Source organism: Amphiura filiformis, chromosome 5, assembly GCF_039555335.1.
Source record: "Amphiura filiformis chromosome 5, Afil_fr2py, whole genome shotgun sequence".
Lineage (NCBI taxonomy): Eukaryota > Metazoa > Echinodermata > Ophiuroidea > Amphilepidida > Amphiuridae > Amphiura > Amphiura filiformis.
The window spans coordinates 48,326,258-48,348,354 of record NC_092632.1 but is presented as its reverse complement, the minus strand read 5'-3'; the positions used below and the strand labels follow the sequence as shown (position 1 = coordinate 48,348,354).

The 22,097-nt window shown below is 36.9% G+C and overlaps 1 protein-coding gene across 2 annotated transcripts; it reads left to right on the top strand.

The window, feature by feature from the left end:
• Positions 1-36: 36 nt before the first annotated feature.
• Positions 37-16,731, top strand: LOC140153279 (uncharacterized). Of its 2 annotated transcripts, none has more exons than XM_072175981.1 (10): positions 37-189; positions 6,787-6,997; positions 7,462-8,450; positions 9,491-11,111; positions 12,726-12,769; positions 13,399-13,482; positions 14,780-14,837; positions 15,584-15,745; positions 15,946-16,076; positions 16,584-16,731. In XM_072175981.1, exons 1-10 carry the CDS (start codon positions 161-163, stop codon positions 16,729-16,731), a joined length of 3,477 nt encoding a protein of 1,158 aa, XP_072032082.1. In that variant the 5' UTR covers positions 37-160. The 2 variants fall into 2 exon arrangements, with proteins under 2 accessions (XP_072032082.1, XP_072032081.1); XM_072175980.1 differs by lacking the exon at positions 37-189 and adding an exon at positions 298-365.
• Positions 16,732-22,097: the final 5,366 nt, after the last annotated feature.

Below are 22,097 nucleotides of genomic sequence, written 5' to 3'. Positions count from 1 at the left end.
TTAATTAAATTTTTATCAGATATTTAGGAAAATCAATCAATTATCTCCTACACGAAGCTTGTCGCCCAGAGCAGAAGGTGCAAAATTTTGCACACTTGACACGCATCCCAACACGTGTGAGAATATTAATATTTTGTAGGGTGAATAATAGTTTACAAATATGACAAAAACACCAAATAAACATAAAAGGTAGGTACTTGTCATGCACTTGCATTGAAAAATTTGTTGAGCATACTTGAATGATCCAGACAGTACAAAAGTTGGAAGCATTTCAATGCTTCACCTTCATCGAACCAAAATATTAATATTTTGTAGGGTGAATAATAGTTTACAAATATGAAAAAAACACCAAATAAACATAAAAGGTAGGTACTTGTCATGCACATGCATTGAAAAATTTGTTGAGCATGCTTGAATGATCCAGACAGTACAAAAGTTGGAAGATGGCCGAGTGGTTAAGGCGTTGCGCTGCCGGCCGGGAGATACGACAAGCATTTCAATGCTTCATTATTTAGTTTACTTGGTACATTATTTAATGTACGTTTAATTGTTTAATTGGTACATTATTTAGTTTACCATCAGTTTTATATTTTCCAATTATGTATCATTTCACTCCAAATTGTGTGCCCAGTGCATGGACAGCCTTGTGGCCATAACTGCATGCTTTCACTATCTCGTCCATAGGCACTCAGTGCACGATTTTGAGTGAAAAGTGTACCGAGCGTATTTTATTTTTTGGTTAAATGTTGTATGTTGTAACTTTAGGCCGAGGGCACTGCACCTCACGCTCTGCGTTTAGCAGTGTCCTCATCCATCTCATTGACGTTTTTCATAAAAATAGTTGCTTTTTCCATTATATTATTGTATATAAAATACATCATTATTGTATCTCATTGTATCATAATTATATTGTTGTATAATGAATGGATGAAATAAATTGATTGATTGATTGATTGATACGATCGACGAGGGTTCGAGCCTTGGGCTTGCCTTAGGTGAAAAATTCTCTTCCCTCCCAAAAAGTTCCAATATGGTCGGGGAATCCTTCAATTCAGTTCAGTAATTAATTTTCAGAATTTAATTGAAGAATTTCTTCTCGCCCCCATACACTGCTTAGCACGTGCAGATATATGTAGTGTATGTGCTTCGTCCGTGATAACGGTGATTCGGAAGTCACATAAAGCCGTTGGTCCCGTGTTCAGGAGGATTCATCCCTGTGCACGTTAAAGTGTCAGAGCTATTCGAAAGAGAAGGGGACCATCCCGGTTCTGATATCTGCACTCATCCACTCTAGGTTCCAGAGTTACGTTAGCGACTTGCGGTATTCCGCCCTGCTGACTAAAAACTCAGAAGGTTCAGAAGAAGGTTCATCGAACCAATTATAGTAGGTATGACAGGGGAACCTCAGTTAACACATTTGCTAGTCAGCCAAAATGGCCTAAACTGGCAATACAAATTTACATTGAAATTTAAAAGAACCGCTTGCTCAAGGAAACCTTCATAAATATGTTGTCTATACTTCACTTGACCCAAATATATGATTTTTTTTGGTGAGACACTCACACATGGAATTTCAGAGGGATTTTGATAGCATTTCCATTAAAAAAAGCTGCTATCGTCATGAGACTAAGATCTACACATGTAGAAACACCCCCGTAATGCTGTTTTGGGGGAATTTTGCTAGCAGAATCTTTTTGATGAAAGTCAATCTTTGACTAGATGTAACTTTGCTATGGAAAGTGCTATGACAAAAAGGTTTTCAGTGTTGGCTTTCTTAATTTGATATATAAAATGATGCAGTTTGATGGCAAATTTGAATTCACCTGGCATACCCAATTATAGGTATCCCAGGCAAACCTTAGTTAACACATTTGCTAGTCAGTGCATATTTACATAGAAATTTGAATTTTTTTCGAGAACAGGTCGGTGAAGGAAACCTACATGTTTTCTATACTTCACTTGACCCAAATATATGATTTTTATGGTGATGAGCTAGTCGCACATGGAATTTTGATAGCAGATCCATTAAAAAAAGCTGCTATCGCCATGAGACTAAGATCTAGAAACACCCCTATAAAATGCTGTTTTTGGGGAATTTTGCTAGCAGAATCTTTTTGATGAAAGTCAATCTTCGACCAGATGTAACTGTGTTACGGAAAGTGCTATGACAAAAATGTTTTCAGGTTTGGCTTTCTTTACTCAAGGGCTTTAATTTGATATGTAAAATGATGCAGTTTGATGGCAAATTAAAATTTGAATTCACCTAGCATAGGCCCTACCTACCAATTATACAAATGTGGGTATGCCAGGTGAATTCAAATTTGCCATCAAACTGCATCATTTTATATATCAAATTAAAGCCCTTGAGTAAAGAAAGTCAAAACTGAAAACTTTTTGTTCATCGGCATAGCACTTTCCGTAGCAAAGTTACATCTTGTCAAAGATTGACTTTCATCAAAAAGATTCAGCTTGCAAAATTCCCAAAAAAAGCATTTCGGTGGTGTTTCTAGATCTTAGTCTCATGTTGATAGCAGCTTTTTTAATGGAACTGCTATCAAAGTCCCTCTAAAATTCCATGTGCAAGTGACTTATCACCATAAAAAATCATATTTGGGTTGAGTGAAGTATAGACAACATATTTATGTAGGTTTCCTTGACCGGCTAGTTCTTTTATATTTCTATGTAAATATATGTATTGTGTTCTAGGCTAGGCATGATCACAAAATTTTCAAGTAGGTTTTTTCACATGGAAATTATTTTGTTTAAAAAGGTGATTATTTAACTTAAAAAGCGAGGGGTCAACCGTGTCTGTAGCTCAAATATCAGCAAAGTTATGGGCAAATGTCTGTTTTTAAAATTCTGCATTTTTCTGCAGCCATCATTGACAATGCCTTACAATGACTTTAATAACTGTACAAAAAAGCAAGTAAGGCCAAGTAAAAATAAAAATATGTTTCTTGTCCGGGTTTTTGAAAATTAGGAGGATGAGGGGCTTTTTATTTTCTATTTTTTATTGGAAAACGACGCTAAATACCTGTATTTGGCACCATATTTTGGGTATTCGACATACAGATTGATATCTGAGAAAAAGGAGGAGGCCCTTTTTATTCTATTGTTTTGAGAGGTAAGCCCCTCTAGTGATCACAAAACTCTTCTGAAATGATGTATTATGCATTTACAAAGCCGTAAAATAAGTTTCAACTTCTGAAACATCTTTTTCAACAAGTTATAACTGAAAGTTTACAAAATAAAAAGAAATTTGAAAAATCTTCAAAAAAGGAGGAGGGCGCGGACGAGAAACATGTATTTTTTTTTACTCGGTCTAATGCATCATTTTTCACCACGGCGATCCGTTTTACACGAAGGCGATTTTATTTTATGAAATCAAACTATCACTGCATGATGACTTCTGTATCAAGGATAAAGTACCAGCACATTTTTGACTACGTCTCCAAGTTTCTGGTGTCCAAATTTCAAAATTTTGTATTTTCCTATGGGGATTACACAGTTTTTTGAGCTTTTTGAGTTGAACGTCGCCCTCTATAAGCAATGTGGACCAGGAGGGTGAAAGTGCATAGGAACAATGCCGGAAACTATGTCACGCTATTGTTCGACCTAGGCAACATATTTTTTAACGCATGCGTGTTCGTCAATACAGCTTTAGTCTCCTCCACCTTCGCAACACGGTACGTGGAGTGTCTGGAATCACACTGACGGTGGAGGAGAATACTAGCTGGTCAGACAGTTTAATTTTATCAAGCATATAATACCTGAACAATCACCATCATTTGATCGATTTACTACAGAATATATTGTATATTCAAAATATAATTTTAATATTGAAAACCTGTTAACTTATATATTTGTACTAAAGTATAAGGACACGTGAATAAAATCATGTCGAAGACAAAATGGCCGCTAATCCGCCTATTGTCTAGACCTAGGATACATATTCCGAATGAGGGCAGCAGTCTAGGATGCTTATCCCTTCGTGTAGATCCCTGTGTGGACATACCTATCTAGGCGAATTTGGCTGACTAGCAAATGTGTTAATTTTAAAGGTTTGCCTGGCATACCTAACAAATGTGTGTCAGGTCGCTAATAAACACGATAAAATCCACCTGAGAACACACAATCGCCGGTCATTTCTAAAGATACATTTATACTCAATCGCTTTTGCAGAAAACTGAATCGCACGCATGATCAGTGTATTAAATCCCTGTCATATATGCTGAGCATGCGCATGATTCGCTGTTTTTCAAAATATTTGACACCTTCTATCGGTCAACGTTCACAAAACTACACACATAACTTGTGCAGTTGTAAACGACAATGATTCAGTCTGATGATGAGTAACCCATGAGTATAAACAGAGCTTTACACAATGACTAATTTACATAGGCACAAGGCTGTGTTCATGTACCGTTACTCAGTCAAACATGGCAGAGTATGGCCCGGATGTCCTATCTTCGCAACGTTAATTTTTTCAACAAGGAAAGAGATATGAAAGGCAAACGTCTAAATGAACAGTTCATGATGCGTACGTACAAAGTCACCAGACACAAGCTTACGTAGCCCTAGTCAGAATAATCAGACCCAGAACAAAATATTAATTTCTGACATGATCGTGTTCAGGGTCTGAACTGTTTCCATTCAAATCTTGATGCCAAATTGGACAAAAGAAGCACATGGTCCTACTTCACAGTTTTTAATCCCCTATTCATGTTGCGTGAATCACTCTATTGTGGACCATCCTTTTGATACTTGAGTATTTGGACAAGCGGAACAGTTTTGACAGGCCCTTTGTCTACCTCTCTGTTTGTAAACAAACGAGGAGGCGAATACGAAAGGCAGCGTAATAGTACGGCACTAACTTAGCCCTAGAACACTGGCCATAGTATCCGCCTTTACTTCTACTAGGGCCAGAGGCACTTATATTGAAAACTTTGTTGAGTATGCTTGAACGTTCCAGTACAAAAGTTGAAAGCATTATAAGCATTTCAATGCTTGATCGAACCAATACAAATGTCACATGTGTGTCGGGTCGCTAATAAACATGATAAAACCTACTTTGGCACTTGAGAACCCCGGTTGAGAACACACAATCACAGCCAATCACCGGTCATTTCTATAGTTATACTCAATCGCTTTTTCAGAAAACTGAATCGCACGCATGATCAGTGTACTAAATTGCCGTTGTATTTGCATGTCAGCATGATTCGCTGTTTTTCAAAAGCGACACATAGGCCTATATTTGACACCCTCTGAAGGTCAATTTTCACTATTATACGCATAACTTGTGCAGTTGTTAGCGACAATGATTCAGTCTGATGATGAGTAACACTAACCCATGAATAAACACAACTTTACACAATCATAATGACAAATTTACATCTAGCACAAAAGGCCGTTTCATGTACCATTACTCAGCCAAACATGGCAGAGTAGGGCCCGGATGTCCTATCTTCACAATTTTCTCAACAAGGAAAGAGATACAAAAAGCGAATATCTACATGAGCTCATCACGCCTAAAAGTGGGTTTTTTAATTTCTAAAGATTGGTAGCGCATTCATGAGATGCTAATTTCTATTGGGTCGCATGTCACAAGTTGGGTACCTATACCCAAAAAAGGTGGAGGGATTATATTTTTCCAGAAGCTGCCGTACAATTTTGATTGGCATTTCGCAATTTTATATTCTTTAAGTGTGCTAAAACTTAGAACAATGCAGTTTTAAATATAAAAACCACATTAATGTAAGTGAAAACTGTCAGGTGTGGAGGAGCAGCGGATGAGGATCCTACGGATGAGGCATATGTGTTAAAGTGTTTATGCTCCGAGATGTTGTGAATATCATATTTCTTGAAGGAGTTACCCTACTGTGTGAAAATTTACATTGTTTGGATGGAAATTTGATGAGGTATTCAAATATGCCAATAGTTTTTGTGTAGGGCGTGGAGGAAAAAAGTTTTGAGTGATTATGTTATGTAGTTAGGCAACATAACTCACCATTACATGTTTGCTTTTTTTGAAAGCCTACAATGTTATTAGCACATCTAAAAAGGTTTTAACAGAAAAGGTTTTTATGTTAGTAAATAAGAGAGGAACAAAATGTTATACTTTTTGAACCAAAATATAACTTTTCCACCCTATATGATATATTTGGCAACCTGTTTTTTATATATCAACTTACAAGTTGCATAATTGTCTTCCTTACACTTTCAAATAGGTTCAAAATTATTCCTCATTTTTTTTCATTAGTAACTAATATTACAGTTACAACGTACAATACTGTATAAAAACATCAACCACAGAACCACAGTTGGCAACAACCGTGCATTTAATTTTTACTTGACTTTTGTAATTTGCCGACCGACAATCCTATGGTTTTGCTGACAACAGTCACTTTATGCCAACAAAATTAAGAATTGGGCCTTCTAGCACCGCCCCTGAGCATTCTACAAGGGACTAGATGTCCAAAGTGGGAGGGGGGAGCTCCCCCCTTTGCCTAGCCATCGCCAGGAAGGGGAATAGCTCCTTTTCTTCTTTCTCCCCTTTTCTCTCTCCTCCTTTTCTTTCTCTTTTTCCTCCCTTTCACCTCTTTTTGCAAACCATATAGGGGACAGTTTTCCCCTGCCCCCTCTGATGCCGCCCCCCTAGGCCTGGTTGTGTGGTCTTGGCATAATTTCACTGTAATATCAACCAAGATATTTGGAGTTTAAACAACCATTGTATACAGAATGCAAGTAGTTCTTGACTGTCAGATGACTTTTTCTTCATTTTTTCAGGGCAGATTCCTCTGCTGCTAAACCAAGCTGGATGGGAGACTATTCTGTTGGGCAGGTTTCAAGCATTTTGCAGAATACTAGTAAGAAAACCAGCTCTACCAACCCTACTCTGGCAGCCATGTTTGGAGATGCAAATAGGCCTAAACAAAAGAAACTTATAGCAGAGGTTGAAGGAGATGGTGGAAATAGGAAAGAAAAGAAACACAAACAGGTACTCATTTGTCCTTGAAGTAAACTTTATATGTAATGATATAATGTACGGTACTTAAAGTGTGTGTAGCTGGGAGAAAAAGCGGAACATCATTTGAAAAATTTGACCTTTCGTATTGAAGATATATATTTTTTCCCCAAAAGACCTAAAATTGCTTTTATATCCAAAACAAGATTCATGATCAAAAATAAAATAAAGTGTCCATCAAAGAAAATTACCTGAGGTTGCCAAATTCAACAGACATGCACATGGACCCATTTCTAGAGCAGGATATGTATCACCAGATTTGTCATATTTCCTAATCTGGTGATTTGCCCGGACTGTTCAGAGCGGGTTGTTTACATATTTTATGCAATAAACATGCTGTCTGTGCAGGTGGCCGCAATTGGAATTTGGTAGTATATTGACTTCTGTGTAACTTGCCATGTGTATAATATACAAAATTTATCTGACCTGTTTTACAGAAACATACAAAACCATCCACTCCAAGTCACCCAGGAAGAGGACATGAAAATAACAACAACAAACAACCTTCAGCTGTCACCAAGCCAGCATCAACACCCAGTCAATCAAAGTCCGGTCAATCAATGCCCAGTCAATCAAAGCATATCCATTTTGGTGATAATGATAATGGAGATGCCTCCTTTAAAAGATCTAAACCTGCATTTCAGAAAAATGAGAAGAAAGCACATCATAAAAAGAAACCAGTTAAACAGCCAGAGCCTGTATTATTCGGTGATAGCAAGCCTGCGGAGAAGAAAAGATTTAAAGTAAAGAGAAATCGAAAGAAAGGAAAGGGAATTGGCAATGATGAGAAAGTAAGCACCGTGTCTCCAAATGGTAGTGACATTGCCACATCACCACAATCAATATCATTGCAGAAAAGAAACAAGAAAAATAATAAGAAGAAAGATACCTTGGAAACTTCACCGAACACCACCATTCCAGAGGGATTAAAGGATAGTTCATCAATAGATAAAGATGGTAAGAAAAAGAAGAAACGAAAGCCAAAAAAGAGGAAGTCTGATGGTGGTGATCAAGCCAAGCCAGGAGGTGATGGTAAAGATAACACCTCTACCACTGGACAAGCTCAGGAAGATCCTGGCTTAACAATCAGTAGTGATTCTAAAAAGAAAAATAAGAGGAAAAGAAAGCAGAATTCTGAACATAAAACTGGTAACAGTGGGACACAGTCAAATCAATCGCCGGATGCAAAGAAAGCAAAGGCGAATCCTGGTCAAGTAGAGAAGAGTGGAGAGAAATCTACACCAAAAAGGAAACGAAAACACAAGAAGAAAGCTCAACAACAAACTGTCTCAGGTTCCAGTCCGGAAGGGAATACAAAAGTAGTTTCAGATGAAAAATCAGGTTCTGATCCTAAACAGACGAAGAAGGGAAAGAAGAGAAGGCGAAGTCAGAGCAAAAGGAAAGGAGATATGGCAAAAGATGATAAGTAAGTTGAATTTTTGATGACTTTGTGGGCAATAAGTTGACAAATAGTACATACATCAACTGTTTTCAAAACAGCCATGTGTGCACTGCACTGTGAGCATTGAAATATGTACTTGGAACTACAGTGGAACCTTGTTAAAATTGTCAGGGCCTTGGATTTTAGTTTGTGTTACAGGATTTTATGCATAGAATAAATGCTTGGGACTTGAAAAGCATTTTGTGTATCAGGAATTTTGTGTTCACAGATTTTGTGTTAACAAGTTTCCACTGTAGTTCTTTACTAAATGATGTATTAAAATAATATCAATAATAACCTATTAGTTTCGATGTTTATGGAGAATTTTACTTCTTCCAAATTCAAAAGTAGAACCTCTTTTTGTAATGACCACAATTTATTGTTTTGCCAATCATTTTTATCATTTTTACAACATGCAAAATGGAGAAATTGGGTGCCCTGATAATGGACAAAAAGTACAATGGTTCAAAAGGAAACAAGTTTATTTAGGATGTACCAAGCACAGAAAAATAATAAGACATTCAGGACTCACTACCGTCTTTATTAAAAAACTGCAGATTTGAAACGATTCATGGCACGATGCACTGATTGCGTGGAAGGAGTGACACAAACACTTAATTATCATCAGATTTGACACATAATTGTTTGTTTGTTTGCTGGTGCTGTCAACAAGGACCCAGATGGGCTATTATGGTTGGAATCCATACACCCCCTATGCTATGGAAGATATTACTCTTCCACACAGCGAGTGTGAATTTCAAATGTGGTTACCTGGATGTGTGACTCCATTTGAAATCTATGCCCTCTGTGTGGGAGATTAAGGTCATGTCTTCCATAGATGGTGTATGGATTTCAGCTGAAGTAACCCAATACCCCCAAATGTTCCCCATAGCTGACAGTGCCAATTATTATCAACAAATTTTCTTTGACACATTGCCATATTTTGACAACGTTCATACATTTAAAAAAGATTGTGTATTATTATTTGTAATTATTTTAACAGTATTTCCTACCTATTTTAACAGTATTTCCTCTGCTGCTGATAAGGAAGTGACCGGTAGCCAATCACCAAAGAAAGCAAAGATGGCTGACAAAGACAAACCAGGCAAGCAACAAGTCACTCTGAAGATGAGAACACAAACTCCAAAGAAAGCAACATTAACAGACAAAGGCAAGCAAATGAAACAACCCGACATTCAGAAGGTGGAAAAACAACTGGAATCTGAAAGCGATGACACTGATTCTGATGATAGCAGTAGTGGTGATGAGAAAGGCAAATCTTTCAAGCAAATTTTGCTGAGTAAGAAAAGTACAAAACAGCTAGAGCAAAAGAAAGAAGATAGTGATAGCAGTAACGATAGTGATGAGAGCAGTGATGAAAATACTGATGATGTGAAAAATGAAGCAATTACAAAAGCAATGGCCGCCAGTAAAAATCTGAAACAGACCAAGGAGAAAAAACAGGAAGCCATTGAGGATGATAGCTATGAAGATGATAGCGATGATGAAAGTGAGGACTCTGATGAAAGTACTGATGATGTGAAAAATCAAGCAATTAAAAGAGCAACATTTGCTAGTAAAAATCTGAAACAGACCAAGGAAGAAAAACAAGAGGCCAGTGAGGATGATAGTGATGAAGATGATAGCGATGATGAAAGTGAGGACTCTGATGAAAGTACTGATGATGTGAAAAGTCAAGCTATTAAAAAAGCAACATTTGCTAGTAAAAATCTGAAACAGACCAAGGAAGAAAAACAAGAGGCCAGTGAGGATGATAGTGATGAAGATGATAGCGATGATGAAAGTGAGGACTCTGATGAAAGTACTGATGATGTGAAAAATGAAGCAATTAAGAAAGCAACATTAGCTGGTAAAAATTTGAAACAGACCAAGGAAGAAAAACAAGAGGCCAGTGAGGATGATAGTGATGAAGATGATAGTGATGATGAAAGTGAGGACTCTGATGAAAGTACTGATGTGAAAAATGAAGCAATTAAGAAAGCAACATTTGCTGGTAAAAATCTAAAACAGACCATGAAAGAAAAACAAGGGGCCAGTAAGGATGAAAGTGACAGCGATGATGAAAGTGAGGACTCTGATGAAAGTACTGATGATGTGAAAAATCAAGCAATTAAAAAAGCAATGTCTGCTAGTAAAAATATAAAACAGATCAAGGTTGGTGTACAAAATGATAGTGATGATGAGAGCGGCGATAAGCAGCAAGAGCAGACTGACGATTCCACCTCATCGGATAGTGAGAGTGATGAGAAACCAATCACCAAGGGTAGTAAACTGGAGAAGGAGAAGAGGAAGAGCAAATCAGAAAGTGAGAGTGAATCTGATGATGATGGAAGTGATGATGATGTGGGAAAGGATAATGATGATTTCAGTGGTAAAATTGATGAAATACTGAATGAGCATGACGAAATTGAACTAGCAACACCAAATGGAACAACCAGACAGAAAGCCGATAATGAGGACTCTGATTCTGACCAAGAGAAAAAGACAACACCATCCAAGAATGATCCCGAGGTGCTACAGAGGACAATATTTGTGGGCAATCTCCCAACAGAAATGGACAAAGCACACATGAAAGCACTTTTTAAGAAGTGTGGAGTTATTAAAACCGTGCGGTTCAGATCAGGGGTAAGAGAAATATGTTCTATGTGACTCGATCTGGTCCATGGAGGTCAAAGGAGGCATTCTTGAAAATTGAGTTGCTAATCACTGTAGAAGTGACGTAATAATCGGATTAACTACCATAGCAATAGAGGAATACAATTTTGAGTAGATCACCCTGCACTACAAGCAGATTGCACTAATCACCTGTGTATGTCAGCAAACATAGATTGAATACAATACCGCTCTTTTCAAAGATACTAATCTTATAGGTGCGAGTGATCAGCCTTTTTTGACATCTGTGGTTCAATCCATAGGTTCAAAATTGTATTCCTCTATTGCTATGGTAGTTAATCCGATTTCTTATGTATTTGATTGTTTTTTAATCCATATTTTTGCCTTTATCTCAATTTCAAATTTGCCACCTTTGGCCTCCATTGACCAGATCGTGTCACACATATATATATATATATATATATATATATATATAAGAAGCTACCAAGAGAAATGGAATGTTCAAAACAAAACAAAATAATTATAATATAGTCTATATTTTTTACAGTAATACATTTGTATTTTTCAATAATTATATTTGTGGAACTTCGCATGTGAGGAACTGTAAGCCCAATTATTTTAATGGACTAATTATTAGTGTAGAGTGTATAAATTCTTGTGATTCATAATATGATATGCCACCAGTGGTTCTTCTTGCCAGTCCAATTTTTGACATCCAGGGTCGATATCACTGTTTTAGCTACCATTGGATTTTCATGCTAGTGTGATAATATTAATGTTGAAAACAATTCCACAAAGGATTCTGTGTTATCAATAGACCGGTACTATAATAATGTAAATTGCTGTTTTAGTGTACTTTTGCATGTAACATCATTATGTTGACATTTAACACACAATGACATGTTGTGTTGTATTTGTATATATTATGCTGGCTTTGGATGTGGTGCCATGATGCACTACATATTTTGGCTTCTCCCTAGAAACTGGTGGTGGTGCACTGTATTGTGAATTGGGAGAATTGAATTGGTATATGTGACCATGCATCTCAAACCGCTCGTAAAGTCGGCAAATTGTATTTCGAGTTACAGTGCAAAATATGCAGAGGTTGTATTCAAATGTCCCTAATATTTGTCCGACATGTTTCTCATTTTAGTCCAGTCAAACACCCTTTAATCCTATTGTTGAAGAGGATAATAAGCTTATACTTAAATGTAATGCTTAAGTCTTTGTTTGCTTTGGCTAAATCCTATTCAAGTGGTGGGTTAACCAACAATTAACAATGAGAGGACATTCCTGAACCTTGTTCAGTTGGGGATGATTTGAAGTGACCGCCAATTATGACCATTTGATATTTAATACCAGCAATGTGGAAAAAAAGAAATAATGTAGTGCCAAAATAATGTACCCTTTTTACTGAAGGAGAAAATTTTAACAAGTTATAACTCCGCTTCTGGGTATCGTTTGAAGTCAAATGATATATCATTGTAAAGCTTATGATATATATTTTCTAAACACGGAAGAAAACAAATTTGACCAGGGGCCGACTTTACAAGCATTTCGACCTGGAGGGTCACATATTGTTATAAGTTTAAATATTTGATTTGATTCTTATTTTATTGGGTACAGGCAAGGGCAGATCCCAAAGTATCACAGAAAGTAGCCATGATCACGTAAGTATATTGAACACAAACCCTAGAATTGCATCTTAACTGCAAAGTATAATTACAGACACAGCTAGGGACATTAAATAATCTTCATTAAAAAACATCTAGCCATGATTGATAAAGACATGCAAGTTGTTAAATCTGAACTTTGGGTATACCGTAGAATTCCGTCTGCAAGCATAAATGCCTCTAAATGAGGGATTTTTTTATGAAAGAGGCAAAAGGCAGACACCCCCCACAAAAACATTACTTAGAGTTTGAGCAACTACATGTAAAATGTATATTAATGATTCAGGTGGCTGTACAAACATGTATCATTATAAGACCAATATATTGTAACATTTTTGTGGAGGGTCTCTGCCATTCATCTCTTTTGTTAAAAAACCCTCATTTATATTTAAGTAAAAAAATTTCAAAAAACAATGTTAGCGCACAACCTTGGATACAATAGTGGCCTAATGTGCTGTATAGTTTTGTGGCATGTTATTTGGATATTTATGAATATTAATGAGCTAATTTGCATATTGCATATTACTTTTATTTTAACAAACCTTTGTTATTTACACCATTGTGTGGGGGCCACCTTAATTACGAACCATGTAATTCTAGTTTATATCTCTCCTCTCATTTTACAGGAAAGATTTGCATCCAGAAAGAAATAGTTTTAATGCCTATGTGGTTTTCAAGACAGTTGAGTCAGCTCAGAAGGCACTCTCAAGGTAATATTAATCCTTTCAATATCGTTTAATTTGTCATGAGTCTACATTATGTACAATAATCAGATTTGATTCTTGCAACCAGCAAATTCTCACCAGTATGATATATGGAAGGCTCACAATTTCAGAGAATCAAAATTGACTTTTAGTAATTGCTTTCTGCAAGCAAAGGGCAGTTGACAAGTTTGTGCCTTGCATTCATATATCTGGCAATCCCAGGTAGAGAAACTAATGCCTGGAGACTTTCAGGAGCATTATGTATCAAATTAGATGTACCGATATAATAGAGGCTGTCAGCCTTTCTCCATTTTGTGGGTAAATCGATAAGCTTTTATTTTCATAGGTTCAAATTTTGTGTACTCGTTTGGAAGGTAATTATATTGATTTACTGAGAAGATGGCCGAAAATGTCGTCATAATGACTACCTCTATAAGATGTACTTGTTCACAGTATACTTAAGCAACATCTTAAAGACACTAGATTACCAAATAAAGTAATAAATAGATGCACAATTTTGTTCTGCATATTTTGATACCTTACACAGTGCATTTTGGGAACTGATTGTGACCACTGTTGATGTTCTTTCTTTTTATGTGTTCTCACTTGGCATAAAAATAGAAGTTCTACCTAACTTGTTGTATAAGGGTACAGGGGCAGAACCAAACTCTGGTTCTGGTGGATCCAGAACCATATTTTGGTTCCATCTGCACCTGGAGTTAAAAGTAACCTGGTAATTATCTTTCAAGCCAGATGATACATTCAATCAAGCAAAAAAGTCTTCACAAAAAGTTTATTTTGCCATACAAATAAGTTATTCAATTTCTTTGTCATTATTGTTGTCTGCAACATGGAAATATCTCAAGTATGGCAACTCAAATGGACATGGACAAGATAAATAAAATGAAAGAACTTATTTGCTTCATTGCTTCAGATATGCACATTTGAGTTGCTCAACAAGTTTGATTTTCATATATATTATGTGATGCGATCAAGAATAACGAGAATAAGCTGCTAATATTGATTTTGTTTTCTAAAAAAGAAAGTTGCTCAAATTCATATCGTGGTTAAATTGCCTATAACTTGACAAGCAGAAGTAAAATTTTCATGGAGTTTGCATCAAAACAGCATATTTGAAAGGCTACATGTAGATATAAGATGAAATTGAAATTGAATATTTTCAATATTAGACCCATTATCCCTTGATTGTGTCATATATAGAAAAAAGCAGGTACACTAATGCAGAATTCATGAAGCAATATCTGTATAGAATTCAGATTTTGTATGTCCTTTTTCCTGACAGAAATGGGAAGTTACTTGGTAATCATCACATCCGTGTTGACATGGCAGATTCTAAAAAGGTAAGAATAGTTAGACTGCCCCCTCAGATGGTCAACATTCAGGTTGACAACTGAGAAACTTGTGGGCAAATTTGGTGGCTAAATCATATCGGGAGCAATGATTATGTAAAGCTGTTTCCAACTTCACCTTTTGACTGTGTTTGGTTCCAATCACAGAATTAGAGGAGGAGAACCGGGACTCCCAAAACCGCCACGTACAATTGCGCCGTCAGCTATGGGGAGAAAATTGGGGGTATTCGGGTCCTTGCCGACGGTGCGCGGAGACGAACGAAAACAATTCTGCGTCTCATCTGAAGCGTCTTGGTACTCGTGTGCAGGTCGCATCAAGTGCGTCGCTCAAATGCACCCTTCATCCATGTCGCGCTTGCATGGAAACCGCATACCCCCAATTTTGGCTCCATGCTTGTATCAAGATGGCGGTCGAGTCCCGATTCTCTGTCTTTAATTCTGTGGTTGCAATTCTGTCAGTGTTCAAGGGAGCACATGGGCAGCATAAGATGATTCAACTAGAGTTGTCTGTGAATATTTCCTTTACTTTGCATGGTACGAACACTATGTTTTTCAGTCGTAACAAGAATTGCACGATAAACATGTGCAGTTGGTAGACAACAAATGGTTCAGTCTAAAGAACAGTTAATGTAGTTATGATTTAGTAATACCCTCTTTCAAGTCATCTGCTATGCCAACTAATATTTCTTGTTATTTCGATACATGCATTCCTAATGGTTTCCACTTTGTTCCCATAGCATGACACCAAGTTGAGTGTGTTTGTAGGCAACCTTCCCTTTGACATGGAGACAGAACCTCTAACTAGACACTTCATGCAGTGTGGGGATGTCCAGAATGCAAGACTCATCAGGGATGCAAGCACAGGCCTGGGCAAAGGTTTTGGATATGTACTTTTTAAGGTAAATCTTGGCAAGAAAATGCAACAGTTATAGTATTTGTTACATATGAACATGTGAATTAACTGGGACACTCGCTTGTTTTACGCCATAATTTTACCTGAAACAGAATTAGGTATCCTGTTTTCTAACAATTGTAAAAGCCAAATTTGACTAATCGGTTTCTAATTTTCTTTTGTTTCTATACTGTGTTATATCTGCAGGATACAAGTAGTGTGGAGATGGCTCTGAGGCTTGATGGTAGTTTTCTCAATGGCAGAAACATTAGAGTCAACAGGGCATTATCACAAGACAAATTGAAGAAAATACAACAACAGAAAACAAGAACAATATCCTTTTGATTATTTACGCTTGTCTAAATGGTATGTGTGGGGGTTCATATGCATTGCTATTTCTTCCAACTTTGTGCATGATAAGGACCCAGACACAGGACCATGGAATGTAAGTCCACAGATCAACATTGTAAGCAGGGTCCAATACCCTAGACCCCCTCTATAGCTAACATCCTCTGTGCGTTAACCTTGTGAGGACTTTTTGGTATTACCGATTTTGTGAGGCCTTAACATGACGACAAATGGAAGACTTTTTGACTTTAAAAATGTTTATAATATTTAGAGGTTAATGACTGCGCATCAGTTGTTTTGAGGGTATTGTGAAATATCTAAACATTGTGCTTTGGAACCGAGGAATATCCCGACCTATTAGTGATACTGAGATGCACAGAGCTGTTTTTGATTAATTCTTTATTATCTACAGTAAATATTTGATACAAATCTTTACAAATGGCTTTACAGTTGAGCATATCATTAAAAGTTTTTCCTTAACATGAAGTGTACATAACTCGGAAAGGTGGACATTCTAAAGAAGGAACATCACCAGGGAAGAGTGGACAAGAGAAGAAGCAGCGGTGGTTAGACCCCAAGGTTCGCAAGAAACAACAGAAGAGGCAACGTTATAGGAACAAACTCAAAGCTAAAGGAAAGTTGTGATTAATCAACAGTATGAATTGATGGTATTATTTGCCATGTTTATAATGCTGCCAAAAGTTGTGTTAATGAAGATTTTGCTTTAGAGACAAGCCTTGTTCTGATTGTGGAATAAATATTCATTTGCACATTGAACCTACATGCAAAATAAACATAATAATTAGACATCTTTTTGATTTTCACTTGTAGCCTGTCTTTTACAAAATGCACTGCCACTTTCAAATTGTGTGAGAATTATCCCACTCCTGTTACATGTGTTACACAATCTTCAAATGAATTGTTTCAAAAAGCAAATGTTAGCAAAGAAATGTGTTCTCATATCTTTAGCACATGATTGTCATTTTGAAAGTTTTTATTCCTTGTGGAATCCCACTGAAATAGTTGATGGATGGTGCAAACTTGTGTGTGTTTTGCAAGAGAAGTGATGCTATGTTCAATGTAGTCATCTTGTTTGTCACATTGATTGTTCATTGTTACATATTTCAAATTATGACGTTGAATTCAAATTTTGACTTTGAAGGTACACTGTAGTAGAATGCTGATCACTGAAATATAGTTACAACTTTTAATTTGAGCAAGTCCAGGTAGCTTATTTTTTTTCTATATGGATTTATTTGTAGTAAAAATGTTGTTTACTTATTATTTGATCATGGCAAATATATCAAGGGTACAGTGCAACATTGCATTGTTTCCATTTTGAGCAATTATGTATAAAGAATTCTGATCTCATAGGCCTTTGTATAATATCATATCAGGCAGGCCATGTTTCACTAGTCTGTGGCTATGTTAGGGTTGCAAACTAAGCCTGGAAAGCCCATTGGAGATAAAGCTGTGTTGCTCCAAACTCTCGATATCGTTATGAATTCGGCAGACATCCGAATCCGGATTCCGCTTTTAGTAAATTCATGTTACACATACATTGTTTTTTAATTGAAGAACAGGGGATCAATGCTTTAACCTATAGAGGGCAGCATATCAATTTTGTCTATACATACATGTAGCTATGCATTGCTATACATAAATGTGCATGGCTATATGGTCATACATGGCTGTACATACATAGCTGTTGAAGTTATGAGCCTTGAGTTTTACTCCAACCTTCTTTCAAAAATCTTCCACTTGGAAAGATCCTTAAATGAAGCTGTCTAAAGGCAGAGCTCAGCATTTTTTCTGAGGAAAGCTTTATTTTAGATAGCTCTATCTCATGATGCAGATCATATGTATGCAGGTTTTCATGTTATGAACCTTCAAAGTTGATGCCTTTACTTCCAACCTTTTCATGTTTTTCTCTAAAAATTCCTCCATATGGACTTAGTTCCTACTGACAGTTCTTAAAAATGGGGCTGTCAGACAGCAGCGCTCTGTCCATTTTTTTCAGAAAAGCGGTATTTTAAAAAGGTTCATCTCATGATGCAGTTCATATGTACGTTGGTCAGTTATGAGCCTGGCTTTAATGTTGACATTTTCCTTCAACCTTCTTTGATAAATCCTCCATTTCTCACTTACAATTCCTTAAATGGGGCTTTAAGATGGTAGAGCTTTTCCTACCGACAGTTCCATTATGGCTGTCAGATGGTGGAGCTCTGTCCAATTCTCTTCAAGAAAGCTGTTTTTCAAATAACTCCACCTCATACTTCCAATTTCAATTTGCGCAGTCAATAATAATAATGCTGAATATGGTAACCGACAATAAGTTGTGATATTATGCACCTATAATACCATGATACCAATAACATAATTCTATATTAGTTCCAATGACATGCCTATATCCAGAAACAATTGAGCTACAGCACCATTGGTGCTCTTGTTAACTGTTATCATCATCGACCGTACTGCGATGCACCGGTAGTTAACCCTGCATGCCGCCCTCTTTTGATTACTTATTACGCTGTTATCATCTGATCTATGTTAAAAAAATGATCTGCTGCCCTTGTTCTCCTATTCAAAAATAATGCATGTGTGATATGAATTTACCAAAAGCCGAATCCAGATTTGGCTGTCTGCCAAATTCATGACGATATGATGGAAAAATAGAAAGTCAATTGCCGGAACTAAACCATAGTAACTGATGTCATATTGATCTGCATTGTGTTGACTATTATAAGGCTAGAATGGTGTAGTAAAACAGTATATCATTCTCATTTCCTTTAGGCTGTGATGTTGAACTGAAGGGTGTATGGGCTACATGTATGGCTGATCCCATGAGGCCCATAACATTGCATTAAATTTATATGGATTGTCAACCAATTTCACAAATCTCATATTGTAATGTCCCTGGGGCCTTTCTTTTCAGGCTCTGCAGAATTCATGCAAATTTGTTACCATGAATGGTTTGGTACATGTGGAGCACGTGTGGCCGAGTAGATAAGGCGCCCGACTCGTAATTCATAGGTTGTGAGTTCGAGCCCGCTTCGTGCCAGCGTGTTGTGTCCTTGGGCAAGGCACTTTATCCTCATTGCCTACTGGGGGGGGATGGGGGTGGGGTTGGATTGGATGTTTGTATAGTTGTTTGTTTCAATGTTGCAATATTGGCGCTGATTAAGCTGCTGCCTACAAATTGCATTGTGTCTGTTTAGGTGTGTTTAATGTACAATTCTTGCAATTTGACCTGTGGGTCACCATTAGAGTTTGAAGTAAAAACCTTCCTTTTTTCTTTACATGTACCAGACTAGGACTTTTAAAGGACTAAATTAAGTTCCCTTGATCCAGTTTTGTGTATGTTTTTACCTTACATGGAGACCTATCACCAAAACAAACTTCCAATTTAGAGGTAAATTACTCCAGTGGTTTGGAAGCGACAACATGTATATTGCAATGGCTGATAGAAAAGAATGGTTAGTAAAGGATCGTAGGGATGAGGCATCATATTTTGGTTCATATTATCTAAAGGAAACATTGCGTACCTACAGTAGATAATTCACTTGAATGAACACAGCTTTCAACAGCTGATCCAACTGTGATCGTATATCGTGTATTTCAAAAATGCAAACTCACAACTGTGGACACAATAATTAAAATACTAACCAATCATGAGTGAGTTGCCATGGTTGACTTATGTGTTAAGCATACACAGTCACACACACCCCGGCGTTCCTCACACATTGTACTTGAACAATCGTCACACATCTGGCAGCTGTGTTCATTCAAATGAAATTTCTACTGTGAAAGTTGACATGGGTTATGAGAAAAAACCTGCAGATGCCAAAATCTCAATTTGAATAACCAGTAATGTGTTATCTCCATTCACTGAAGCATGTAGCTCAATTTGAACACATCTTTTTTTATGGAATTAACAAGCACACAAAAAATGTACTCATTCAGAAGAGTATGTTACATTAATTTTAGTTATTAGTTTATTACAAAAGTAAAATAATATATATATTTTAATGACAGTGAAAGACATTCTGGGTATATGCAAATATAATTTACTTACAACAAAATATAAAGGAAAATGTTACATAAAAAGTATATCATCATCAGAGATGAGGAAATATACAGACTATCACCAACCAGTAAAGTCCCAATATCACCCAATAATGAGGGCCAATCGTTCCAATAAACCCAAGAAACGCTTTATTGGGTAACGCATGATTTGTTTAGACATGCATGATTTACCTTCATGAATCATACAAAACACAGGGACTTTGCCTGTTGATGGGTTGATAGGCTGTATATTTTCTCATCTGTATTCATCATATTTAGTATCAAATCTTTTTCCAGCAGCTTCCACTTGTTGCTATACTTTTGTTTCTCCTTGGGATTGTAGTGACATATGTGCATATTTTGCTGGCCACAGTTCAGAATCACGCATGGTAACATCATCACACAGTGTATAAACGCACAGAAAGATGGCATTGTTGATACGCTTGCACTGATGTCACTATTTTTTGTTCATCTCAAGTTCGGTAGTGACGTATGTGTGTATAATTTGCTGGTCGCAGTTTTGAATCGTGTATGTAAAGTTAATCGCGCAGAGCATATACGCACAGGTACAAGGGCAATTTGTCGGTACGCTTGCGGTGCAACTATGAAAAAGCATCAACGTCACTACCGAACTTGAAGCGAATCAATGTATAGCAAACTCGACGTGAAACAAAAGGTTTTGCTGTTTAACATGACATTTGACACGTTTTTTGCGCTTTTCTTTTGATCGCTCTTGTAACTTCAAAAGATGTAAACATTTTAATAATATGACTATAATTGTGCTATCATACATTTGCACAGGTTTTAAACAACTTTAAGAACTTAACTCAATTTACTCAAATGTGGCTGGTGTAAGATTTCCAGCCAATAATTAATATGTCACGTTATCAGCTGAGGATCCATCTCTTGACAAAGTATTAAAAAATTTATGCTGTGTAATATTTCACTTAGAAGTTAATTTTGTGATTGTGCAGTTGAAAATTATAAAACCCACTGTTTTTACACCATTTACAAATACAAGAATACTTGTGAATTTAAACATCAATAAATTTTATTGAAAATGAGTATAAAATGTTGCTTGTCTTAAAACTTAATTTTACTTCAAGAGTACATGACTTATATTTTTACATGTTAGTAAAATGTAAAAAGCACATACAAACAGGCTACAGCAAGGGGCAAGGTTGGCGGGCACTGCACATTGACACTACCCAAATAGAGAACAGAAATGAACGGGCGATCGCTCATAATCGGAAGGTTGTGGGTTCGAGCCCCAGCAACGCCATCGTGTTGTGCCCTTGAGTGAGACACTTTATCTCGATTACTCCTCTCTACCCACATGTATGACACTACCCAAATAAAGAACAGAAATGAACGGGCGCTCACTCATAATCGGAAGGTTGTGGGTTCGAGCCCCAGCAACGCTCATCGTGTTGTGCCCTTGGTGAGGCACTTTATCTCGATTACTCCTCTCTACCCACATGTATGACACTACCCAAATAGAGAACAGAAATGAATGGGCACTCACTCATAATCGGAAGGTCGTGGGTTCGAGCCCCAGCAACGCCATCGTGTTGTGCCCTTGAGAGACACTTTATCTCGATTACTCCTCTCTACCCACATGTATAAATGTGTACCGGTATTGTTAAATGCTAGAAAGGTAACATATTCACTGTGTGGCAATCCACCCACAGCAACATTTCACGGTGGAGTCTGGCCTTGCTAACAAAAGAGAGATGGGCACTCCGTCCTGTACAAAAATGCAGGTCCGACTCCATTACATTTATTTCTATAAATTCTATAAATTTTAGTTACATGACATAGGCCAGCCAATGCAGTATAAAGCCTAATGTTCCAAATATGTGTCCATCCATAGCAAAACGATGCACATGTCGGCTCCTACATGTGTTTCATTTCACATAATAGCTAGGAATAAATACCAGACTCGG

Bases quoted from the DNA above. Each gene is read 5' to 3' on its own strand.
- LOC140153279 (XM_072175981.1), top strand. From the start codon at position 161: ATGACAAAAACACCAAATAAACATAAAAG. The intron at 190-6,786 runs GTAGGTACTTGT...TCATTTTTTCAG, and splicing joins ACACCAAATAAACATAAAAG to GGCAGATTCCTCTGCTGCTA. The intron at 16,077-16,583 runs CTTTTGATTATT...AGTGTACATAAC, and splicing joins CAGAAAACAAGAACAATATC to TCGGAAAGGTGGACATTCTA.